The sequence below is a fragment of the Botryllus schlosseri genome, chromosome 14, assembly GCF_051294905.1.
Source record: "Botryllus schlosseri isolate E-star chromosome 14, Bs_hap1, whole genome shotgun sequence".
In the NCBI taxonomy this organism is placed as follows: Eukaryota; Metazoa; Chordata; class Ascidiacea; order Stolidobranchia; family Styelidae; genus Botryllus; species Botryllus schlosseri.
In genome coordinates this window covers 9,729,136-9,754,546 of record NC_137249.1, presented here as the reverse complement: position 1 = coordinate 9,754,546, position 25,411 = coordinate 9,729,136, and the positions used below count along the sequence as shown (strand labels likewise).

General features: G+C 40.7%; 2 protein-coding genes across 2 annotated transcripts in view; both read right to left on the bottom strand.

Annotated features, from left to right (window-relative positions):
* LOC145455041 (uncharacterized) overlaps positions 1-6,452 on the bottom strand; it is a 37,179-nt gene extending 30,727 nt beyond the window's left edge. The window contains exons 1-3 of the mRNA XM_080332999.1: positions 6,185-6,452; positions 5,111-5,222; positions 743-933 (exon numbers count right to left, since the gene is read on the bottom strand). Coding sequence (XP_080189125.1) covers positions 743-933; positions 5,111-5,222; positions 6,185-6,314 — 433 coding nt within the window. The 5' untranslated portion in view covers positions 6,315-6,452. The remainder of the gene's footprint in view (positions 1-742; positions 934-5,110; positions 5,223-6,184) is intronic.
* The window catches only part of LOC145455039 (uncharacterized), a 78,407-nt gene extending 53,436 nt beyond the window's left edge, over positions 1-24,971 (bottom strand). The window contains exons 1-4 of the mRNA XM_080332996.1: positions 24,661-24,971; positions 20,024-20,150; positions 18,009-18,190; positions 17,453-17,577 (exon numbers count right to left, since the gene is read on the bottom strand). Of these exons, the coding sequence (XP_080189122.1) occupies positions 17,453-17,577; positions 18,009-18,190; positions 20,024-20,150; positions 24,661-24,793 (567 nt within the window). The 5' untranslated portion in view covers positions 24,794-24,971. The remainder of the gene's footprint in view (positions 1-17,452; positions 17,578-18,008; positions 18,191-20,023; positions 20,151-24,660) is intronic.
* Positions 24,972-25,411: the final 440 nt, after the last annotated feature.

Genomic DNA, 25,411 nt, shown 5'->3' with positions numbered 1-25,411 from the left:
GTAGCATGATTTTGTAAGCTGTTTGTAAGAATCTTATAGTGCAATTGCGTCACAATGCCAAACTCGATCACAATGCGAATTTCGGGGCTGATTTTGGGGGATTCAGGTCCATGAGCAGACTACAATTTATATTTTCGTATTCAGTAGAGCAGCAGCTTTCCTGACACCCGTTTTATCGAATTTAGCGCTCGGCAAACCGGTCGAATATGTCCGCAAAGCTGCCTTTGGTCAAATGGAAAGTATGACGTAACCCAAATGCAGTGAGCCGTTCGGTCTCGCCGTGTCCACACCATAGGACACTATGGCGAAATGCTGTAATAGATGTTTGAAACCTGAATAGCACAAAAGTGTATTTATGATCAATTGAACAGCGAAGAAAGAAGCGAAACAAGCAGTTATTCTGCAAATCCCAAGCTGTTGTGTTATGCAACGAAATCTTTCGAGTACACTATCTCACACCCTATTATTTTTAAAGAATTATAAGTGCAACTTTCTCAAGATTTTAGTGCAACAAAAACTTGCCCAAAATTGATTATTATCAAGGTATTTCGAATCGGATCTCGACCATTTCACGAACCGGCCTAGGAGTCGGACCAGAGAATTTGTCGATCTTCCCGCACTAGTTTCTACAGTGTACTTTGTGTACTCCGTCATTTTTCATAACCTAATTTCCATAATTTCATAGCTGTAATGGCTGCTATAAGTTCTAAATCACAAATGTATATCGATATCATGTACTTACAATTTATATACTTATTGTAGAGTATTGGAGCAGTAGCATAGGATGTTTGGGCCCTTCCGGCTAAGAGTCCAACAACACGCACGTATGTGAGATACTCATCGTAACAGTCGTCGAGAACACAAGTGTTTACTGTTATGTTTTCGCAACCGTTGCAAGAATGCCAGCAAGCCTTGTCGCCAATCTTGAAAACTCTGGATGAACAACAATCGCTAAAACTGGTGTCAAAAATTGTTAGATGTCGCTAAATCTTGAAACAAAATCGCTAGAAAAAGTCGCTACATCTGGTTTAAAACCGTAAGTTGTTAGATTTAACCAGACTCTCTATATATTCCATACATTCTTGTTAGCTATATTTTAATCGTCTGTTTCAAACGCCACTTATCATATTTATAGTTCATAATACGCAAGAGTCATGTCAGTCATCACAAAACGGGACAAAACGTTCGGTACATTTCAACAAACCAGATCGATCAGCGTGACTACTGTCCATGTCCAGGTTTGCACTCATAAACACTCATTATAGGCGTAGGGTTGCATTTAAAACACTTTAAACCAGGGGTGGGCAACCTTTTGGCTATTCACGGCCGCATTTCGATTACTGATGTAGCCTACGGCCGCATTCCTGACAAGATAATAGCGTAATTTTGAAGCGTCCGGCTTCTTGATCGGTAGGTCGTGGGTTCGATCCCCGGCCGGGTCAGACCAAAGACCCGATTAGTAACACTGGTATCCGTGACTTCCCTGCTTGGCACTCATGCATTACTGGGATACCATGGAGGGGTGGTGCATGACTTAGAAAGCCGTAAAGGCTACATCTGCACTTCCTTGTCCAGCGGCATATGCACGCCATGCACTCATGGTATGCATATGCACAGATCGTGGGTATGTGTATCATGAGTCGGTGTATATGCTGCAAAAAACATCAAGGACAAAAATAAACTACGACCTTTCGTCCTTTCGTAAGCCATTATCAACTAACTGGGCGTCAAATACCCATGTTATACTGTCCATGCCCATTTCAGTTGAACTCCAGACTTATCTACTTTCTCATATCGGCTTACTATATGCATCAAACTCGCAAGTGATCATGTTTTGAATAACGATAGGGAAAGTTTATGGCCGCGCCAAGCGCGGAAATTTTTTCAGATTCACAAATGAATTTCGTCATTATTATTAGTATACTCTCATATTGCAATCAAATAGTTATCCTTTATCAGCCCATGTGATCAGATCCACTGGTGGAGTTAATGGAGGTATAGTGTCTTCGGAGATTTATGGCAAGTTAAACATGATGATGCATCTATGGGTGGACCAATTGTTATTGGTGACTTTGTTGCATGCTGTTATTTCCTGACCTGCCATTAGGATTGTCGGTAAGCTTAGCGGAAATATATTGGAAACGCTTAAACCAGTGGTTTCCAACCTTTTTGGGTGTCGGGACAGCATTTCAAACTTCGGGGTACGAATGAAGCCTTAAGAAAACACTCTAGTATAGGCTACGTATAACGAAAATTTAAAGGTAGCTATCCAACCTCTGGTCTCATGCACCATCCAGCTAATTCAAAAGCATGCACAGGCACATATTGCACATGGACTGCTATAGATTCTGTATCGGTTATCAGCATTGATACAAGCAAATTGGCTAGTAGTATTATGTCGTGATGTGATAGCTCTTCAAACGTTTTTGCACTTTATGCACAAGTTTGCGGGGAATTATACGCTGAGCAATGTTGGACTTATTGCAATTTATACTTGTCTATAAGCCTTTATTTTGATGTTAGTAAAATTGTGTCGAAATTTACTTTCCACAGAGACGATATATAAAGGTCTATGACCAGCAGAACTCAAGATACATCGTTGTCTGACTGGTATTCATCCATGCGTTTGACGCCAGTCCGCAAGAATTCTCTTTCCGGTTTTTCATAAGCGGCCTTGGACGGCTTTAGACATCACTAACATTGCCCTTTAGCATTCATATACATAAATTTCCCAGAGCTATTCATAGAAACAATCAACAACTGTCGTCTATTATATTTTTGTGTCACATTTAGAGGTCAATCAGAGCCGCAAGATAGCTATCTTGGAGCCGCATTTGACTGCGAGAGCGTCGGTTGGGAATCACTGGCCTAAACGTTCCTGAAACAAATTTCTTTCGTGAGAAGCACACTATACGAAGTAGGCCTAGGTATTTCTATATGGGGCGCATCATTTTTATCTGTTGTTCGCGTCTGTATTATGGGGCTCAGATTGCAAAGGGTACTACTATGAAGAATAACATTGAATCGCGCGCGGCGCGAAGAAAATTTGAAGATTATTTAATATTCAATTCATCAAAAATTTGCCTGTCGACAGCCGCCAGCACATACTAATTAAATTACGTATCACGGCCGCACAAGTTTCCTTCTACGGCCGCGCGCGGCCGTACGACCGCAGGTTGCCCACCCCTGCTTTAAACAATGTTTTCAACAATGGCCTAGAAAAAATTGTGTTTTTTAAGTTGTATAATTATGCCATAATTGTGTAAATACTTTCCAAAAACATGTTGTATGAGCCTACGGAGGATTACCAACCTATCAGCCGACATATACGATATGATATAGTTGGAACCCTCAAAATGGTTCAAAGGAGCTATATTTAACCTATATTTTCAATCGTCAATGTCAATCCATTATGACGTCACAATTGAATATTCGTGATGACATTGCTTTAAAAAAAGTTTTAAACAAGGGCCTTGTTTTAAACCTGTTTGTTTCAAATTTATTTTTGTTTTGGATGCAACCCTATATAGGTATTTTAAACTTCGTGGTAGAAGATGTGCTGAGTTGTGATCGATTTATTTAAATTGTTGTCAGATTATCCCGCCTGTGCGAAAAATTTTCGAGACGACAGATTTCGCGTTGTCGGAAGAGGTCATTCACACTTTCATCTGTATGTCTTGGAGTCGACTTTCATCAAAATACACCAGCCAAGGCAGTCACAACAAAAAGAGTTCGTGTACCATCTAAAAATAGTACATTGAACGGTCTCGTATTCGACATTTCATGCTGGTGACATCATATTTTGTGATACGATTGTTGGTGTACGATGTTCTTTTGAATTCTCTACTAGTTGCTGACGATTAACCTTGACGACTGTCAGCCGAAAATATTCGGGTTCATTGCAATATGAATACACTATTCAATTGTCATATTATAATTAATTAATGTCGTGGTGCACAAGACCTAACGGTGATAGGCACCAGCCTTTTTCATCTTTCAAATAAATGATAATAAACGACCAAGTAAAGATTCTGTGGAATGTACCAGTTAAAACTGACCGCAAAATCAGGAGAAACCGCCCGGATATAATAATGAAACTATATATGAAAAGAGAATGCTTATTCATTGAATATAGAACAGTCATCGTCGGGTTGCATTGAAACAAATGCTGTCTTAAAACACTTTGTCTAAAACATGTTTTAAAGATTTAAACAGTGTTTAAAAAACGCCTATTTCGAAAAACAAAATTGTTTATTTTTTCAAACGTTGCATAATTATTCCATAATTGTGTCAATACTTTCGAAACAACATATCATCCTACAGACGGTTTGCACCCAATATAATCGGCGTATACGATGTGGGGTGCCTGGAACATTCGAAATCGTCGTCGGTTCAACATAGTTATGGCATGTAGCTATAGATCATTGGTATGGAAATGGGTGTTCTGATGATGATGACCGCCGACCGTAAAAATGCTGCGTAACGATAGTCCCGGTTAAAGATATTTTGGTCTGTTTATGACAGTGGTCGGAAGCCTCTTTCGTCGAAGTAGCCATATTTACCCGAGATTTTCAATTACCAAAGAAAATCCACTGTGATATCACCATTATTGATTCGTGACGTCATTACTTAAAGAAAAAACAATAAAAGATCTTTTAAACATGTTTGTTTTAAATTGATTTTTGTTAAAACCAACCATAAGTCATCGGTTCTCACCCGGAGTGCCGCAAACTATTTTTTTCCTTTTCAGAGGGGCCGCGAGGTCAAAAACATTGATAGAACTCCTATCTGTTCATTGTGTCGCAATCTTGTGGTGTTTTGATTTGACGATAACTTTTAATAAAATGATGATGATAATGATGGAATAGAATGGAAGAATATGTAGAATCAAAGATTTTTAGGTGAATGTTAAAATATCCACACGGGGTATTTGAAAACTACTCATGTTATTTTCATGATATATATCATGGCCTGGGATCGATTTTTCCGGCTGCAAATTTCAAAGTTGCTGGCCATTTGCACATCTGATGGATTTTTCTGATTACTTTAGGCCCCATAATTGTACGGCATCGTAGCAGATTGACAGGGTACAAGACGAGGAAATACTCACGGATATTTGATTTCCACAGTGTATAACATAGTGCCCTCAATGTCCTGTATTGGCCAAGTCAGCCGCTGATGAAGCATGGTTGCTGACAAATTGGCATGAAATTTTGTCGAACCTGGTCGAACAATAAAATGGATAGAGTTCAAGGGTACAGAATTAAAGTGGCGAGATAGCGTAGTGGTATAATTCACAGCTGCAACACCGATGGGTTGTGGGTTCGAGCCAGACCGCGGTCGACTCCAGAAGTCCTACCCAAGTGTTGGCGGTTTATCCAGGCTCCTCCTCGCCATCTCATCCGCGTATGCGGTAACTAGAAAAAGCCTATAAAAGGCCCGTGCTACAAGTCGGCAGCTACGGAATAAAAAATAATGAATATCGGCCTGGCGTGAATTACCACCGTAGTCGACAAACACCATGAACACGACAAACAACAAAAGCGACAAGAGTACAGAATTCGAAAGCGGTCTCAGAGAGTTTGACAAACCCATATCTAAGCCTAAGGTGATGAGCTCTAATTTTTCCAGTTAAACGCATTTTACTCTATATCAATGTTTCCCTGCTCTCACAGCCCATATGCAAGACCCAAGACTCACGGCGATATATATCGCAGTGGTATAATCCGCGGCTGCAACACCAATGGGTTGCGAGTTCGAGTCCGGCCGAGGTCGACTTCAGAATTCCTATGCTTAAGTGTTGTTGGTTTATCTAGACTCCTCATCCGCGTAAGCAGTGTCTTACAAAAAGTCTAGAAGTAGGATGTGCTGAAAGTCGGCAATTATGGAATAAGAATGAAGGATATCAGTCTGGTGTAAATGACCATAGTAGTCGACAAACACCATGAATTCCACAAAACAAACCCAAGATTCACATGATAGTATACAGAAATTCAGACGAATTTTCTACCCCTTATGCTACTTGGTTGGGACAAACCCACGGAATCCCCACTACGGTGGATACCTCGGGCAGAGACAATAAATAATTACTATGAAGGGGACTCGCCATGTACGGCAAAATACAATGAGACTGTGCATGTGCAATTGAAGACGGACTTTCGGCACTCCAATAAGTAGTGTTTACCTGTACAGGGATAATAGTCGTCTTCATGGGGACATATTGCGGGCCAGCCTTTCGAAATAAAGCAGATGGTAAAAATAACGCCCGTCGCCCAGTGCAAGTGCAATCGTCTGTTTGCGCTCATGGACGACATATTTTAATGTTCTGCAGAAAACGTTTTAAGAAACAATGATATAACCTACGTTACCTAGTATAAAAAATGATATACACATCCGATTTAGCAATGTATTTTTATTCAATATAGTTACACATATTTTCGCACAGACGACAGACGGACCCAGGTGCAATGCAATGTATTGGTTCGGTACGTGCGGTGCGTAACTTGGCGATCTGCTGTCAATTTTGTTTTAGCTAAGTCATAATACATCCGAAGCGGAATATTTTCTCGATGTAATCTCAATTTTAGCTATTCACGCCATGGCCTCTCGTCGTGACATAAGTGTATCAAGCTGTCTTAACTGCCATGGTTGGTACAAAATGAGAAAAAGAACAATAGCAAATACTATACAGCAGTGGTTCTCAACCTTTTTGACCTCGCGGACCGGTAAAACTTCAAAACAAACGTTGCAGACCGGTAAACCTTCAAAAACCAAAATTCACAATAAATTCAATTTCGGCACATGCATGCAACTTAAATGTAATATTGGAAACTTCCTTTAATGATGCCTTTTTCATACTAGATATGTATATGTGGTTCTATTGAAGTTTCTGCGAGGCTGCTATAAGTGCTGTCAAAAACCACAAACTTATTGAGATTTTGCTATATTGTCTAATATCATACTGCCAAGAGTGCCAAGTATCGCTTAATTGCATTTGAATTTAACGAAGTTTGTTGAAACGTCTCTGAAGCTTTCTCGCATAACTTGTCCGAAACGAGTTGTAGTTGGTTATAACACTTGTATCATTGCGACGCCCGATGAAAGTGCATCATGAACACACTAGCAGGGGTCGGGAACCTTTTTTGTCCGCAGAACCATATTGGCCCTATTTTTTTCATTAAACTCCCAAATAGCCATACATGCCAATCAACTGTTACGTCACAATTGAAAATTCTTGACGTCATGAGCACTTATTCAAACCCACTACATGGGATTCATCGTCTGCGCCAAATTTTCTCTCTAAAAATCGGTATTTATTGTTCGAAAATAAAGCTCGAAACGAGAGGTAAGGCACAGATGGGCCAAGCCTCTCCATTGATAACGCAATTCATCGTAAATAGCATATAATTTATTTACCTGATATTGATCGAATGTCACTGTCACTGTCACACTGATTCCAAAAATGTAAACACAGATCGGCTTCTCCATTCTCAAAGTATTTGGCGGTAACATAACGTTGCGCTACGCGCATTCTTTATATTGCCGGTATACTACAGAGCTATACTTACCAATCAAAAACGTGGATAGCTATGACGTTGTTTGTAATTCGAGTATGTAATTGTGAATGTCACGTCCACGGCAGTTAATTTCGCGCCGTAGATCACAGTGTTGGGATCAAGTCACTACCTTCGAGTCACGAGTCATTTCGAGTCATTGCACATTTTGACTCGAGTCAAGTCAAGTCAATCGATTTTCGAAGGTGACTCAAGTCAAGTCACTCAATTTTTGGAGGTGATTCGAGTCAAGTCAAGTCAAGTCACGAGTCAAGTCACAATTCAAGTCAAGTTGCCTTTTCCAAGTATGAAGCATGATTACGTCATTGCATTTTGCTAGCTGTCTAAAATACAGGTTGAGTGGTCATTGATTTCGAACAGGTGGACGAATATAGAGTTAAAAATACACGCAAGAAGGCGCTTTATCGCTCACATATAGGCTACGTAGAACTGCTTAACTACGTAAGTAATTGCATAGCCTCAGTTTATAGTTACCATCCAAAATAGAGAATAGAGAAACGATGCAATACATTACCCATTCACAAATTGATATGATACAATTCGAGCCTGCGCCCATTGGTGAGAACTATATGTAAACCATATTCGAATTCAATTTCAGTATAACGAGAGATTTGGTTAAGGTAAGAGCAGAGAAGAAAAATATACATTTTGCTATTAAATTATTTTATGATACTAGTTTACGACAAAGTAAGCTTCAAGCTTCGACTTCGTTTGCGGTCAATATATTTGTGAGAGTGAGAGAACAATGTAGGCTCAGTAAAGCACACGATCATTGAATGATTGGTCGCTCTCGCGAGTTACAGCAGCGTTTCGTGAACAATCCGAACGTACGCAAGATACAGTGATTTTTATCGACACCGATTACTTGATGACTTGAAATTGACTCGTGAATTTTGCTCCGAGTCACGAGTCAATCCACATTTCTGATACGCCGAGTCAAGTCAAGTCAAGTCATTTTGGCAAAGTGACTCGAGTCAAGTCAAGTCATACGAAAAAGGTGACTCGAGTCATCCCAACACTGGTAGATCAGGAGGATAATGGGTATTTGCAAACTGCGTTGTGATATGGGCGTCGCCATGTCTGCTATGTTATTTCATTAATCAACGTATCGCACAATCCCAGATTTCAAGTCGGGTATACATAGAATTGGTGATTTTGGTCGCTGTCGCGACAGTAACTTAAATTTGAGGATTTTGAAAAGAGGGTGTCCGAGCCCCTAAACCTGAAGACGGCATTGTATTTACCTCTCAAAGACATGTTTATCCTGCCATGAGAATAATTATTCTGGCCATGATGAATATTTACAAACAAGTCGCAGCAATATTGCGATCAATTCAGTTCAAAAATAAATATTTGAAAAAGAGCCATATCTTATACCCAAAAGAGCCATATATGGCTCGCGAGCCATAGGTTCCCGACCACTGTTGCGACACCATACAAAAATACGTTCCACACTTCTGCATATATTTGGAACTTGATGCTTTATTTCCCCAATTAATGAACAGTCGCCCAACTTATTGCATTTTGGAATTGAGATATAAAATTCTAATATATCTGGCGGACCGACAGGAAACTTGTCACGGACCTTCACCGGTCCAGGGTCCGGTGGTTGAGAACCACTGCTATACAGTATGCACCAGGGGCGGGCAACTTCTCCAGTCGGCGGGACGGATATGGGGAAATGAAGTACTCGGCGGGCCGGAATCCTGAATCTATACATCAAAGGCATATTTATCCACCTATACAAGGATTAATCGTATTTAATGTTAACTTCAAGTTTGAAGCATATAAACACAAACAGTATTCAATGCCGCGGGCTACATTATCATGTACGACCGGAAACTCTCTGCGGGCCGCGCAAAATCACGTTGAGGGCCGGATCCGGCCCGCGAGCCGTATGTGGCCTGTCCCTTATAAACACTCTTGGTAAAATAGGTTGTTCACACCTTAAAGGTGGTTGTCGACAACAGAACCTACTCAGAATTATATCGCGGTTATAAACCCTACGTGCCTATACCTGCATACCTTAATTCGTCACTAGGAGCAACCATCATTGAGAATGAAATATTGTGTTTGATCAGGGGTGGGCAAACTTTTTAGCTCGCGGGCCACAGCCAACATCCTAGTACATTCGTGGGCCACACTATATAAAATTGGGATTATAAACTAAAACGCAATATTGGTATTTGATTATATAGTGAGGATATAGAAATAATAACCAACCAAATAACCAACCAATCATTGATTTGATGATATCGTACACGCGTCAGAATCATTGGCGAGATTTCATAAGCTGGTCAACCTCAAAAACCAATTTTCAGAACTAGGAAGAGAGTCGGTTGTCCCGATTCTTTGAACAGGATGGAGAGTTAAATCCGTGAGCAGTGATCTCTTTATAGATTTGCTGATTCTACTTTTGGTTGGACTCCAAGACACACAATGCTGACAGCGTCATACGCATGTTAGCTTCAAATACTCTTCCACTAAAAAATATAGATTTTATAAATATAATGACTTCTGCACACAGAGAGAACGTATCCACCTAACACACGCGGGAATCGGTTTTTCCAAGTGCAGCACAAAAAGTAATAAACTTGCTGGAGTAGCCAATGTAAAATTGCATTCCCGCTCCGAAAGTCATTCCCGTTCTGGCTTTCTGTGATGTTTAGCAGTTGAAGTGAAACCTTTTTAAAATGTCTGGGTCTTGGGCTATCGCGCCAGCAATGACATGAAAATGCACTATACAGTAAGAATACAACGTATCATTATCGTAGTGAAATATAATAAGAAAAAGTTTATTCGAGTCCCTGCAGCAATTAGATTTTAAGTACGCATTGTATCATTATTTTAATACGTTTCTTGACCCTTTCGCAGGCCGCACAGAACGGCGTTGCGGGCCGCATGTGGCCCGCGGGCCGTAGTTTGCCCACCTGTGTTTGATTTATATACCGAGGTGTAACTCTGAAGTTCTGGTTATGTGTATAATACGGGTGTATATGCACACCCGCACATCACGGGTGCTACACGGGTGTGAATACACCCTCTTTTCGCTAAGTGTGTGCAATGTGCATACGTACGACACCAAAACGGTCTCAAACTGTTTCACGGTAGAATGCCGGACCTTTAGTGTGTGTGAACAGTCGTCGAGCATATCCATCAAATTCCATAGTCGAGTCGAAATACAAACAATTTCTATTGAATCAATACTATAGTCAGTACTTCAGTTTACAGGACCACAATGCCATTCTTTTTGTCGTCTGTCCTTTTAGATTATCTAGTTATACTTTTCTTTCAGTGTGCATGCCTCCTTTTTACATCGCCTAGGCCAAGGTGTGTGTGTGATTTTAAACACTGCTTCAAGTCGTTTCGACACCTTCCTATCTTTTCACTGTATCGCAGTCTTGTGGTATTGAAATAATGAAATTGTTAATAATAAATTGAAATGTAATTCTTTTTATCTGATCAAAAAATTTCCGAATCGAAAGCTGATGTGTGCACTGTGCACAATTCACATCACACAGCCTCGAGACAATGACAAGTCAAAACAATGAAAATGTGGTAGGCCTATAATAAATCTGTTCCTCGATCAGCTGTCGTTCGCTTTCTACAGTAATAGCCTACACTGCAGTACATCTATCCGTTCAGCTTGAGAAGCATTACACTGGCAAACAGGCTGCTCTCCGCGTCGCTTGATATCGCATTGCCACAACTGTACCGCATACTCTAAAACAAGACTTTCCCTCTCATTGCTGTCATATCAGAATGAATTCCGGTTAAAGCGTTACAATCCGACACCACGTTATCTCTCTACCAGGAAGTGAACGCCATTAGGAGTCAGTTTCACAGCCAGGCTACATGTGATTCCATTTTCGTACATATCACAATTATCACATATATCCCGCATCTTTCTGTCTACTTCTAGTAGTTACCAGTTACCATTCAAGAAAAGTTATCCTCAATCGCTCGGTTAGTAACTCGGGTGAGGAAGAGGATGCATAAATTTCGGCGTTGATAATAATAGAACGCTAGTGCTAGTGCTAGTTTATCAGATACAAAATTTACGTAGCTTAGCTCAGTGCTCTTCAACCGGGGTTGTCGTACACCCTAGGGTGTACCAGAATTTGCAAAGGGTGTACCGCTCGGATGAGGTGTACAGGGGTGTACCAGATCCGAATTACCATGAGCCGATGGCTAGCTATCACAAAGACAGGTTTATGGGTCAGTACAGGTTGAAGCACAGGTTAATGAGCAATATGGTACGATGTTATCGCCAGTGTAATACTGTACACCGCTTGATTGTGATGTCATAAGCAAATATTTCTCCTATTCATTTAGCCGTCGGCAACGGCAATAGACCAATGGTTCCGTTTGGTGTTGGAAACAGTGTTGCCAATTTAGCGATTTTCGCGCTAGATCTAGCGATTTTTCTTCCGGTTTAGCGCTAAAAAATATGGATCTAGCGCCTAGCGATAAATCTAGCGATTTTTGAAAAGGTAATTAGCGATTATTTAGCGCTTTTTTACCGAAAATAACAAATAAAGATCGGTTCTGGCCGACGAGTGGCGACTCATCTGCGACTGCGACCATAGTGCGGACTCCGATGATATATATAATGATAGATTACTATCCTACGGATAGATACGCAACTCCTGGCGGTTACGCATGGGTAACCAGTGTCTCTTCTTGCTGAGTAATCTAAAAGTAGCATAATTACCAGTGCTACATCTGGCTACCTGAGCGCTGAAATTCAAAATAATTGGCCTTGATCGAAAGCTAGTGTCGCAGTGATTTCGAAGATACAAAATAAAATCTCGTCAGGACAATGGAACCATGCACCCCGAAACAGCCCTCGAAGTCTGAAAACCAGCATTGCTCCAACAATAACACCGCCGCAACACAATGAACATAACAATGACCAATTTCATCCAGCGATTGTTCTGATCAATGCCGATTTTCAGACTCTGGGGGCTGTTTTGAGGTCGTTCCATTATGTCTTTACAAGAATTTAATTCGTATTGTCGGAATCAGTGTGACACTAGCTTTCGTTTAAGACCAGATTCATTAAATTTCATACTCCGGGTTGGTCCTCTACTTTTAGTGGCTGGCAAACCCGGTTCAAGTCGTATTGTGTCGGGTCAAGTCGCATTACGCGTACAAGTATGTCAAGTCGCATGCCGTGTTCAAGTACTCCAACTCAGTTTAGAGAAGTCAAGCGCATTTCCACGGTACATCGCATCACGTATTCACGGACGCACGGAGCAAGGCGCGCTTATATAGCAAGCGGTTATGCCTGCAAACCTGGTCAGTGGTCATGGTCACGTATAGCGATCATTGCGCAAAGCGATCTTTTCTCCCGAAATGCACTGCACGTTTTGTTCCGCTTAGAGATGACTATTACGTATTATGAACTAGAAATATGATAAGTGACTTTGGCCCCAGACGAGTAAAATACAGCTGAGAAGAGTGTATTGATATTATGGTTCAATGTAACACCTTTAGCAATCAATGCAGATTTAGCGCTATTTTTTAGCGCTTTTTTCTCAATATTTAGCGACATCTAGCGATTTTTGACACCACTTTTAGCGATTTTCTTCCATCCGGAGTTGGCAACACTGGTTGGAAAGTATGCAGTTAATAGACATGTGTTCAGCTAGTCATTTGTGTTTTAGTGATTTTTGAGGAAACCGCCGCGATAGCTCAGACTTCTTGAATCAGTACTTCCAACCAGACGTTAATAAATACCGCAATGCACATAAATGAAGTGACGTAGCCAGCCACGGTCGAAACAGCTTCGATGTTGCAATCGAAACCCTTTTGTTTTAAAATGACGATTTTATGTCCAATATTTCGCCATACATTTGCAATTTAGTATTTTGTTATTAGTGATGCAAATTAGCGACAGTAGACTGTGTATAGCGGCATACGATCTGAGGTTACTGACATATCTTGCAGCCCATGTGCTACTATCGACTGTGTGTGGTGTGGGGCAGGCCTGATACGCAGCAGGCTGGTGCGCCTGGTATCATCGCTGATCTGAATTACCGCTTCTGCAGCAGTAGCTTTACCTACTCTCCCCCCAATACTGTTACGTTTAGGTTGATTATCGTTCGTAATGTCATGCTGTTTTGGGGCTGACACGAAATAAATTCCAATTTGCGTGGCGGGCGGCCTAACTGGCTACGAATAGACTCTGTGACCAAATACTATTTTATTCAAATCCAAATTTTTTGACGGCAATAACTCCGCTTCTACTTGTTGGAATCGAACCAAATTTGAAGAACATCATTTTTATATACAACCTAATACTTTCATGGGGTGAACAGAAAAATTTCACATTTTTCGTTATTTATTTTTATATTATAAATAGAAACTTTCTTCTTCCGTAGCCATGCGGCTACTGGTTGGAATTGAACCAAATATGGTGTGTAGGCTTAAGCTAGGTAACCTAACAATTTTATCAAGTAGCCAGTATGATTTGAGGAAAAAAGTCATTTTTGAAGACCCCTAATGAACAGGGGTGTACGAGTTTTGAGCAAACGTTAAAAGGGTGTACCACGTCGAAAAAGGTTGAAGAGCACTGGCTTAGCTCACACAAAGACCTTCTTCTTAGATAGTTCTCCTCTCGTAAACGGCGTTACGCAGGCTGCGATAGTACCCTTCAAAGTCCACTAAAGTAACTGTAACAATGGTCCCTGTCGCTGCCTTCACTACCGGAGCCGAAACCGAGCTAACTCATGGACGGGTTGTTTATTATTTAATGCTTTAGATAAAGCATCGGCATTTGGAGCAGGTATACGCAAAACGCAATTCACTAAAACACAATTCCGCTGGGGTTTCCGCAGACGAAACGCCTCCAAACATATAAGAAGTGTAGGTATAGTGCGCGACGAAACATAAAAATCAGATACCGAATCAGGAAGGTAGGGACACAAAAATCACACGTATCGAAATAGGCAAATTTCAAAATCATAAATTGGCGAGGCGACTGAAATTGCAGTAGTCTCAAATTAGTTCGGGGGTTAAGGATTGGTACATCGAGCACGCCTTTCGAGGTAACGGAGTAAGGCCGCTTCAACAACCGGCGACGTGACGTTCGTCGTTCATACGCAGAAACTGCTGCACAGATGATCAAATCAATTGTCTTAGGAGGAATTAAAGTAAAACCACTAGGAATATATTTTAACTGCCACACAGATATGGCTTGCCGTAGATGTCTGTTGCGGATAATTACGGCCAATTAAAATACGGATTACAGACGCGGCATCATCACGACTGGCATATAACTATGCCCATTCCCGGACCTTGAAGCAACTCGAATTGATTCAGAAATGACCGAACGCCGATAATACTACGATCAAATATCATACATAATACTGATAGAACTGAGAACTGAGCCGGCAGCACGTCAACAGCAAAATAATAAACTACTTGTTAATATTGAGGACACTGTTCCTGAGCGCGTGCGCTTGACGAGAGCCACTGCACTTTGATGGTGGCGAAATAGCGTAGTGGTAAAATCCACAGCTGCAACACCGATGGGTTGCGGGTTCGAGTCCGACCGAGGTCGACTCCAGAATTCCTACCTAAGTGTTGGAGGTTTATCTAAGCTGTAAGCTCCTCCTCGCCATGTGATCCGCGGAAGCGGTGTCTTACAAAAGGCCTAGAAGTGGGCCGTGCTACAAGTTGGTAAATACGGAATCAAGAATAAAGAATATCGGCCTGGTGTAATATGACCAATGTGGTCGAAACACCATGAATATCAAAAACAAACTGCACTATGTGTTTCGCAGAACGTAGCCTACTGATGCTTATCAGAGCAAGCCGACGACCCGTTTCGATGTAGTGTGCCGAGAAACAGCATCTGCTGCTCTCTTGATCAGACGAGCAAATGAATTAAATTGTATTTGCACCCATAATCGTCGCATTCTCTAGTTCAAAATAATTTGTGAGCGATTTTAGTGTTGCTATTTTTAATTTAATTTCGCGTTTCTAATCATCAATTCATGCTACGCATTGTGCAGTGCACGGAATTGAATTACACTGTCAAATGTTGGTGCGACACCAGATCCTCAGTGACTCTAATTCTGATTTTCTTCGATAGCTTAAAGTTTAAACGGTAACCTTCTATATTCCAATAAAGCTTATCGACGCTGGACGGACTGGTAACCAGCGCACAAACATCGAATTTCAACTAATTGTACATGCGTGAGAAAGCGGATTTCTGTTGATAAGGTCATTTACTGATACAGCTCTTGCTTCAGTTACATTTGAATAATCGTATCATCAAATTCGACTGTATATGTCTTGATAGTGTCGATCAGGGATATCCAGAAATCTCGCACAGGGTTAAGAACAATTGCGCGCGACTTCAGGTAACCTCGGACACCAATTAGAGCTCACGTGTGTTAATTTGTTGTTGTTGTTGTTTTTGTTGTTGTTTGTGGCATTCACTGTGTTTTTCGACTACTATGGTCATTTACACCAGGCCAATATTCTTCATTTTTTTATTCCGTAGCTGCCGACTAGTAGACTGGCCCACTTCTAGACTTTTTTGTATAAGACACCGCTTACACGGATGAGATGACGCGGAGGAGCCTATGACAGATAAACCACCATCACTTAGGTAGGAGTTCTGGAGTCGACCTCGGTCGGACTCGAACCCGCAACCCATTGATGTTGCAGCTGTGGATTATACCACTATACGCTATCTCGCCACAATGACGTGTGTTAAGGTGCGTATTTTTAAAAATCTTTTAGCTGCAGTTCGAATACGGTAGCTTTCAGAAGAAAATGGCCGCTACCAAATTTCTTTGGCCAATTTTATCTTCAATTTAGGACCACTACATCATATTTAGAGCACAGTGTCCGTTAAATTCTGCACTCATAATGTGATTATCTGGTTCACTTAATAAAAAGAAATGTAAATGCTGTAAGTTGATTCTTTCAATAAGTCACGTGAGTTGAATGGATGTCCGCATGTCTGATGTCGCTCAGAGTTGTCCAAGGGACGGCGCTGGGAATCTGTCGCAGGCTCGTAAAAAGTTACGGGGAACATTGGTTGGGGACATATGTACACTTTGCCAGGATCGAGATTAGTTATTAAATATATTAATGATCGACGTAAAACCACCAAATGCAAATCTTCATGATATGACGCGGAAGACACTTACGATAGACTCTGACAACGGCGACTTTTCCGTGAAGCCTTTGCAAGTACTCGTCCAGATCCTTCTCATGATTATAGATGTCACTATGAGTACTAAGAAACCGATTGTTAGAAGGCATGGTATCAAGATTTTCCAGTGACTTTGAGAAAATTCTTTCAGAGACTCATCCGGATCGGAGCCTTCTGTACACTTTATTTCCGACCACGGCGAGCTGATATTAAGTTCTAGCCCTTCTCTTTCGGACACATGAAGTCGTATGCGAGCGCATATCCAAAGCATCGTCGTCTGAGAACAGAATTTAGATAATGAACATTTTTACTCATTCATCCGTTTATACATATCGTTCCATGAGTTTTCGGCAGATATATAGATAATAAAGTGAATAGCAGGTAACCAGTGTAACCATCCACGGCAGCACCTAACTATAACTAAACAGGCCTCAATATAAGTCTCACCGTCATAACATGTTCACTTGAATTTTTCTCCACTTCCTCCATGCCCGTTTCATTGTTACCTCTCCAATATTGTACCTTAATTGAAAACGAAATGTTATTTCAAACGTACACCGCACACAAAATAGTAGCAATGCTGCTAAATATTCACTGAACCGATGGTGTATAGGTCCTACTTTTAAGTTTGTTACAGAGACTAGGATCTTGTGTCAACTAGCGCAATAGTTACAGTACTCACCTCAAATCTTTTATCACTTACTTGAAATCTTAACTTTTGTAAATACTTGAGTACGTTCGAGGAATTGCCTTCTATCTTTGGATATATAACAACTTTTTTCTTGGTTGCGTTCTTTTCCAAATCAAATGATGGGGTGATGAGGGTCACTGCAAAATTCGAAGCAACATTCATTAAATGTCACCAACGAAAACCAAAGGACGATTATGCAAAAACCTCTTTTGAACAGTGCGTCATGGACGCTACGGTTTACCGCGATATCAATACCATTAATCGCACATGCGTGGTAATCCATATATTATTCTCACCACTGAGAAAAAAAGTAACGCCTTCTATGGCGACTTGAGAATATAATTTCCACTCTATACACGTCAAAGTAGTTCGATCGCCTCGATAACAATATTCGAAGGCAGTTAAAGGTTGATTGCGAAAAAATCGATTGACAATAAATTCCGCACTTGTGTATAGCTACAAAGCTTCGAACAAAAACAAACGTCAGTGTTCAGTGCTTTCAAGTTCAAGCACGGCTCCAACCGTAAACTCCCGACAAGACTTTTGTCTCTGACAGTAGCCAACTCACAATTTCTCCATCTGTTGTAGGTGACGGTATCGGTCAAATACAGAGTGCGATTCGATCCAAGTCGTCGACCGATCACATGGAAGTCGAAATCAATATCGTGATCGAGATGGACATCGAAGACGTCACACGTGTTTGTTGTGAGATTCACGCATTGTTTGAATTCGCACCAACCCGGGTATATCCTGTGTGAGTCGAAAGATTTTTTACTTTATAGGATGACACAAAAATGATGATTAAAATGCAAATGCGGTCCCGCTAATTTCCGACATTCTGATTGAGAACTGAGATTTTGATGCATGGAAAAATTCAGTGTAGGCCTACTCCGGAGCTACAAAGATGGCTGTAGCTCCAACGTGGTGTCAAACGAACCCTTCAGAGGTTCGCATGTCCTCTATCTTTTATAAAAAAAAATTCCGATAAGACCATACACTGAATAAGTACGTCTGAGCCTATACGACACGCGGGAAAAATGACGTAAAATTGCCGACCGATCACACGAAATTCGAGACCCATATCGTAATCGAACAATTCATCGATGATGCCGCACGTGTTCGTTTTGAGATTCAGGCAGTATTGGTAATCACACCAAACGGTGTAGCTCCTGTGGATCGGTAGATTCTTTTACTTATTATGATGCCGCAAAAATGGCAGGATGTTGATTAAAATTTCAGATTCTGAATGAGAACTGAGATTCTGATACAAGTAATGATTCAGTGTAATCTGCAGTTACATAAAGGGCCGTAGCTCCAACGTGGTGTCATAGGCGTGTATAATGTATACGCTAACTTTTTTAAAGTCCGACATGAACTCGATCGAGAACGTAATATTAAATTGCCAACACGAAATACCGTGGTATATGTCTAAAAAGCGAGTATACAGGAGATCAAGCAAAACCTAAGGACGCTGAAATGCGAGATTGAGCACAGCAGTATTAGGCTACCTGCTGTTCTTCGGTTGTGTACGCCAATAGCGATAGCTTCTAGTGCAGTGCGTCTTGCAACTGATATACCAGTTATATTACCAGGTTGCCGACCCGTGGCCTGCGAGAACGTTCCGAGTGGCCCACGCGGTAATTTCTGCAATGACTTGCTATATGGCCTCCAAAATATCGAATATTACCATAAAATAGATTATGTTAGACATATTTGTTCAACTTGAAATTTTTCTTCGCGCATGGCACGATTTTGTGTTCCCCACCTCCCACTGTTTTTATCTGGCTACGCCCTTGAGACAGAGTTACTGGCGAAAATTCGTAGTATCTCGCCGCGAAATTTGGGATGAAAAGAAGGTCACTACTTTTGCCCCGTGCTCAGTCGTAATCAGGGCCACATTGCCACTAGCCGACGACTAACAAAAGATCAACACTCGAGTGCCTCGCGCAATCATTTGTTCACCATCTGTTGCCCTTTGTTCTTTAGCGGAAAATGGATCGACCATAGACTTGGCTGCCGTATGCTGTATCTGGCGGCGCATGTGTAATACGTTATTCGCTCACATCAACCGCGGTATACAGATATATATTTATTCTCTTTCTGAAACACAAGAACATTTAGGCCAATGTTACGTATCTTTGAGTTAGGTGGAGACGAAATGATTTTGATCTTGCCGTGTATATTGTCATGTTGCCGACACAATACAACGAGCAATTTGAAGTTGAAATGGAACGAAATCGAAAAAAACGAAATTTGCTTTTCAAAAAAGTTCACAATGACCAGCCTTAGCAAGGTTCGCTAACAAGCGAACGTCCGCCTTACTAAAGTTCGCATACCGAACATGAACCCGAACTGTCAGCTCGCTCTAACGCTATCACAAACACACGGAATCGTAATATCAGAAGATATATATCGGCTTATGTACGATTCTGTGTATCTATAGAAGATAGACAGTGTGATTGCAAATTAGTTTTGAAGGTATATTGTCCGGTCGTAAGCGCGAGGAAATAGAATATTGTCCCTTCCCAAACCAGCATATATTAGCAATGAGCATAACAACACATACAGCAAAAGAGCCCTCACGATTCTTCTGCCGAGATTCTGAATCTAACAGTGTAACGCATGTCCTCCGCGTTAACGTCTGCAGTGGACCAGCCAAGTAAGTCATTATACATGATCGTTGAAAGGTGGACGGCGTGAGCTTCCAATCCTATATGAAATAAAATTCATAAGACGAAAGTCTGCAGTCTGTACGCAAGGATAGGTAACTCCGAACTGCGAGCTCCATACGGTGGTAACGAAATTCTGATGGCTACATATCAGTGGTCAGGAACCTATGGTTCGTGAGCCGTATATGGCTCTCTTCATGATGGATGGAGTATAGGTTCTCTGATAAATTTCCAATTTCACACTTCAATCGCATCTTAGCAATAAATATTGCTGCAACTTTTTTGTAAATTCGGCCAGAATCATTATTCTTGTGACTATGATTACATTTACTTTGATGAAAGGAAATGGAAAAATTCAAATGGATACTACTAATGAACAAAAAGTGCAAAATGGTTTTACCAGACTTAGGTGAAGGACATCTTTTCGCTCGATTTCTTTACCGGAGTGTGTTTTACAAATATTTCTAGTACACCTAACTATAGGACACATTTAGCAAACGTCGTACAAATTGTTTATGCGACGGCAACGACTTTGAGTAACTTGGTTTCGATCCTTTTTGTAAAAGATTGTCGGACAATGGTGTTATACTCTTCTGTGATGGTTGAGGTACGTGAACAAGTTTCCAATCAATCCAATCGGACGTACGACTTTGGTTTAGCAATTCGTAATATTTCTAAATTGCTTGCTGGTATCATAAGACACAAATCGAAATTCAGATCAATCAAGACCTTTGCATGCTCTGAGTTTTGTGATGGCTTTTATTTCACCCGATAGAAATGAACTTGTATCAATAGTAACGCGAAACGCATTTATCATTTTCGGTGTTGGTTGTGTTCCTGATTTCTTTGCCGGTATGCACTCTACAAATAATTTCTGCATACTGAGTTAGGATGCGTTTGGCGGATATCATACAAATTGTTTTTGTGGTGGTAATGACTTTCAGTAGTTTGGTTTTATGATTAAAATTACTTTAGAAGATTCAAATGATAATGTATGATCACTACTAACAACAATACAAACACATTTTGTAGATTTCAGTGTAGCACATATTTTGATTTTATTAATGCTGTAGGTTTTGTCTAGTAGAATAGGTTGCAGCGAGTAAAGATATTCCAAATTGCTCTTGTGCTGGTCAAGGTCTTAGAGTGTAACCTCGTAATGTTTTACATTTAGCACGTACGACGACGAGTCACTGAAAGGATTAAGTATTGTTCACCCGCTTCTACTGGTACTCGATACCAAAAGTGATATTTTCACACTCTGTAAGGTACGGATGTTTCAATTCGCTGTCACAAATTCCGACAATAAATCGTATCAATTGTTGGATTCAATAGTAACGATATGACATTGTGATATATATACTAACTCCACACGTAGTCGTTTCATTTACTGGTTACGAATTGCGATAATAAAGCATTTTGTATCGGGTGTTCAATGTATGAATAATGGAATTATTACATCTTTAGCACCGGTTATCGCAAACGATAGATTTTAATAATTGTACTGGTTGTTGAATGTAATAATACCGATATTGTTGTTTCATCTTTAGTCCTAATTATTGTAAACGATTGCATCCGTAAAGTATTTTCTGTTGTCTGCAATACAACGATTGTTTCGTACCAACCCGGAATAATTTCCCAATCAAGAACATTTCACACATGCAAGTCTAGGCTTACCATATTTTGGAAATGTAAAAAGAGGACACTTTTTCAGAAATTTCAGACATGTAAAACTGGAGAAGAAAACGGGTAAATTTTTCCGACTTCGTGATCGGTTGACTAAAAAATAAAGGTCATCACTTTCGCTCACAGCTCAAAAAATAACGTTTTTCTCTCCAGATTGCCAGGTGGATGACTAAAAAAAAAAAAAAAAATGGTCTTCTTTTCGCTCAGAGCTAAAATCACCGCTTTTCCCTCCGAAATACCCGCCGGAGCGTCACTTCTCGGCTAATTTGCGGCATATCGCTCGCAATTTGATCTCAATCTGACCTAAATTTTCAAAAAAGAGGACAAAATCTCAAAAAAGAGGACAAAACGGCGTCCTCCGAGGACACTTTCAAAAAAGTCAAAAAAGAGGACAAATCCCCTTAAAAGAGGACGTATGGTAAGCCTGTGCAAGTCTGGTTTTACAAATTGATGTGTTAATAAAAATATCTCTTAAAAGTTTGTGGATATCACAATAACCAACACCGGTTCAATTACGTCATGCTTTAATAATCAAGTCATGATCGACTATTACAAAATCTCGTATGCCAAACCAATGTGTTAATAAGGATGTTTACAACATGATAACTTTCAATATAACACCAGCGTTCGATTGTAAGAAATGAATTCTCAACTACGTTGGTCAGACTTTGAAATCTCGTATACTCAAACATATTATGTTAATCTCAAGTCGCGCACCAAGTAGTAATTACTTCATCTTACAGTTGAATAAAAAAGACGGGATATGGATACAACTGAGCTTGATATGTTTGTGGGTTGTAGTGATTGCTCGCGTAGTCTTGTCTACTTTTCGTACGGACACTTTTTGCTTTGGTTGGGTAAGTTACAAACGGATTGACTTGACAAGGTTTTTGTATTTTACTCTTTTGCGTATGGCAAGATGTTAAAATGTTGAGATGTCATAGCGATAGTGATTCTGAAACTCTATTTTTACAAACGGAAACGGAATCGTGAATAGAGTTGTAATGTTTCATTACTTGTTTCAAATCAATGTGCGTATAATTTCGAAATGTGACTGGGTGAAAGTTGGTAGTTATGTTTGTCAATTTTTTTTTTAATTCAGACTATGTCAAAGTCGAAATATTTATTTCATTTTGGATTATCTGAATTTACCTTTAGTAGCCTACATCCCGCGAATGGATTCCGACACCGCACTATAACATTTTTGATAATAAGGACTCAAGGATTTTCAATCAACAATACCTGAATTTTTTGGTAACGTTAGAGTTGGCAAATGATAAGTTGCGTGTTTTTGTTAAGCGTTTGCTTTCTCAGTAATAAATACAATTATTGTATGTGTTACTGTATACTCATGATTCTTGATTCTCATTGAGCTAGTTGTTATTGATTCCATAGGTGTGAAAACAGCGGCACGGAATGTGTGAATAATCCGATGCGGTTGAATGTTGGCGTCAGTCATATTCAGGTTACGTTCGATTCAACAGATCGCGTTAAAAGGATTTCTCAAAGGATTAGAGTTGGGCCGAATCAACACATTCAAATACGAATCAACTTGATTTGTGTAGTGAGTTTCATTTCAAGTTGACAAATTAACACATTAATTGAATATTTTCTTGCATCTTATCACGCAACTAAAGTCAACCACTATTCGAGAGGCGTGAAAACATATAGCGATCGCGGGCAAGTGTCAAATTGTTGGTTTTCGAATCACCGTCTGCGACGGTTCTGTTATTCGTTACTCATTACTTAATAGTAAAAAACTATCAACATATTACACTGTGGCGATTGGAATGTATGTAATGGCAAGTCGCGACAGGTGGCTATGTCTTAGGTGTTATCTTGTGAGCGATCGCGGGGTTTGTAATATATTTCACACCTATTTGAAGCGTTAGTTCGTGAGCGTGGTTATTGTTGATACTTGAATCGCCGTCTACGCCGGCTCTGTGACCGATTAATTACCAAAATATTACCATGCGAGTAATTCCTAGATTTAGCAAACTATTTCACACCTTTTTTGTAATGTTAGTTTGTGAGCGCGGCTATTGTTGGTATTCGAATCGCCGTCTACGCCGGCTCTGTGGTAAACTAATTACCAAAATAGTACCTTGCAAGTGATTCCTAGATTTCGCAAACTATTTCACACCCTTTTTGCTGAAAGTACGACATGCCGCCCGCAGCCTATACCCGAAACTACGAATCATCGCCGCACCCATAAGAATAACGATATATTGAAGTCGTACTCGCCGTAAACGTTAGGATTAACTCGAATCGGTCATATATAATAATTTAGGCTATTCACATTAACCAAGGACCAACCACGTGACTATTTACTTGATACATATTTAACACCGCGCGAGCGTGGCCACTGGCCAGAAACAATGGCACCGGTCGAGCAAAAGGGGGGGTCAGAAGGGTCACCGGTTCAACACGAGTTTTCGAGTCACCGGTTGAGCGGGCCCATGCGTCATGCGACCGATCATATATATTACTTACGAGTACGTGTCGTCACGTGTAAATGTCACCACACTAAAATGCCATTTTATGCTACAGGCTCGCAGTTAGAATGGAAGTGTGTATTGGGTGTTTTATAATAATACAATGACGTCTGGGATAAAATGTGGTGTCACAAACGAAGAATGCGGTAGATCGCTTAAAACAGATGAGGCGAGTGGCCTAGATCGGATTCTGTCCCATTCTGACTAATCTATTGAAGGATGTCATGTCATCGAACCGGTGCCGCGATTTCCAGAGTAACATAATTTCTTCATGATACAAAAACACCATTATAGTTTCAAGGCCAATTCTATAGATATGCACTCTGTGGCCATGGTCAAGTATATGCAGTAGACCGCCTCTGACACTCACCGTCGAAATTATCTTCGCTGAAACACTGTGAACTGGTTATGGCGGCATGGTTTATCAGTAATAGTATCACTGCCACAATCGTCGGAGATAAAGCGAATTTGCCACCCCCGTTGGGTAATATTCCATTCGACATTCTTTGGTCTTGTTATAGTTTGCAATATATTGCTACAGGTCTTGTATTTGTAAAGATGAGAAAGTAAGTTAGAGTGAATTCATGTCTCCTTTAATCCTTAGACTATTCATCCTGTTCGCAAAATATGACGACGTAAAAGGTTCAAAAAATCTGTGACGATCGGACTGAAATGCATGACTTGCCGGGTCCGACACCGGGTCCGACAGCGATCTCGCCGCTCACTCCATATTGCTTAATGTGCTGGGGTGGGGCAACTCTAAGCGGCGGAACGAGTGGACCGCGGAACTTGCCATACGAAACAGCGGACCGAGCGGAACCGCGGACCGGGTGGACGAAGACTCAAACCTAAAAGGCGGAACGCGGAGCAGTGGAACTTGTAATGCTAAACGGTGGACCGAGTAGAACTGCGGATCAGGCGGACCAAGACAAAATGACTCAAACTAAACGGCGGCACCAACGGACCGCGGAACAGTCGGAACTCGTAATACTAAACAGCGGACCGAGCGGACTATAACAAAATACGCCATGAAAATGACGGACAACGGAACAGGCAAATATTTCTATTTTCTCCAGTGATATTGCTCTTGGACTTCAACAATTGCTTAAGTTCTTATTTCA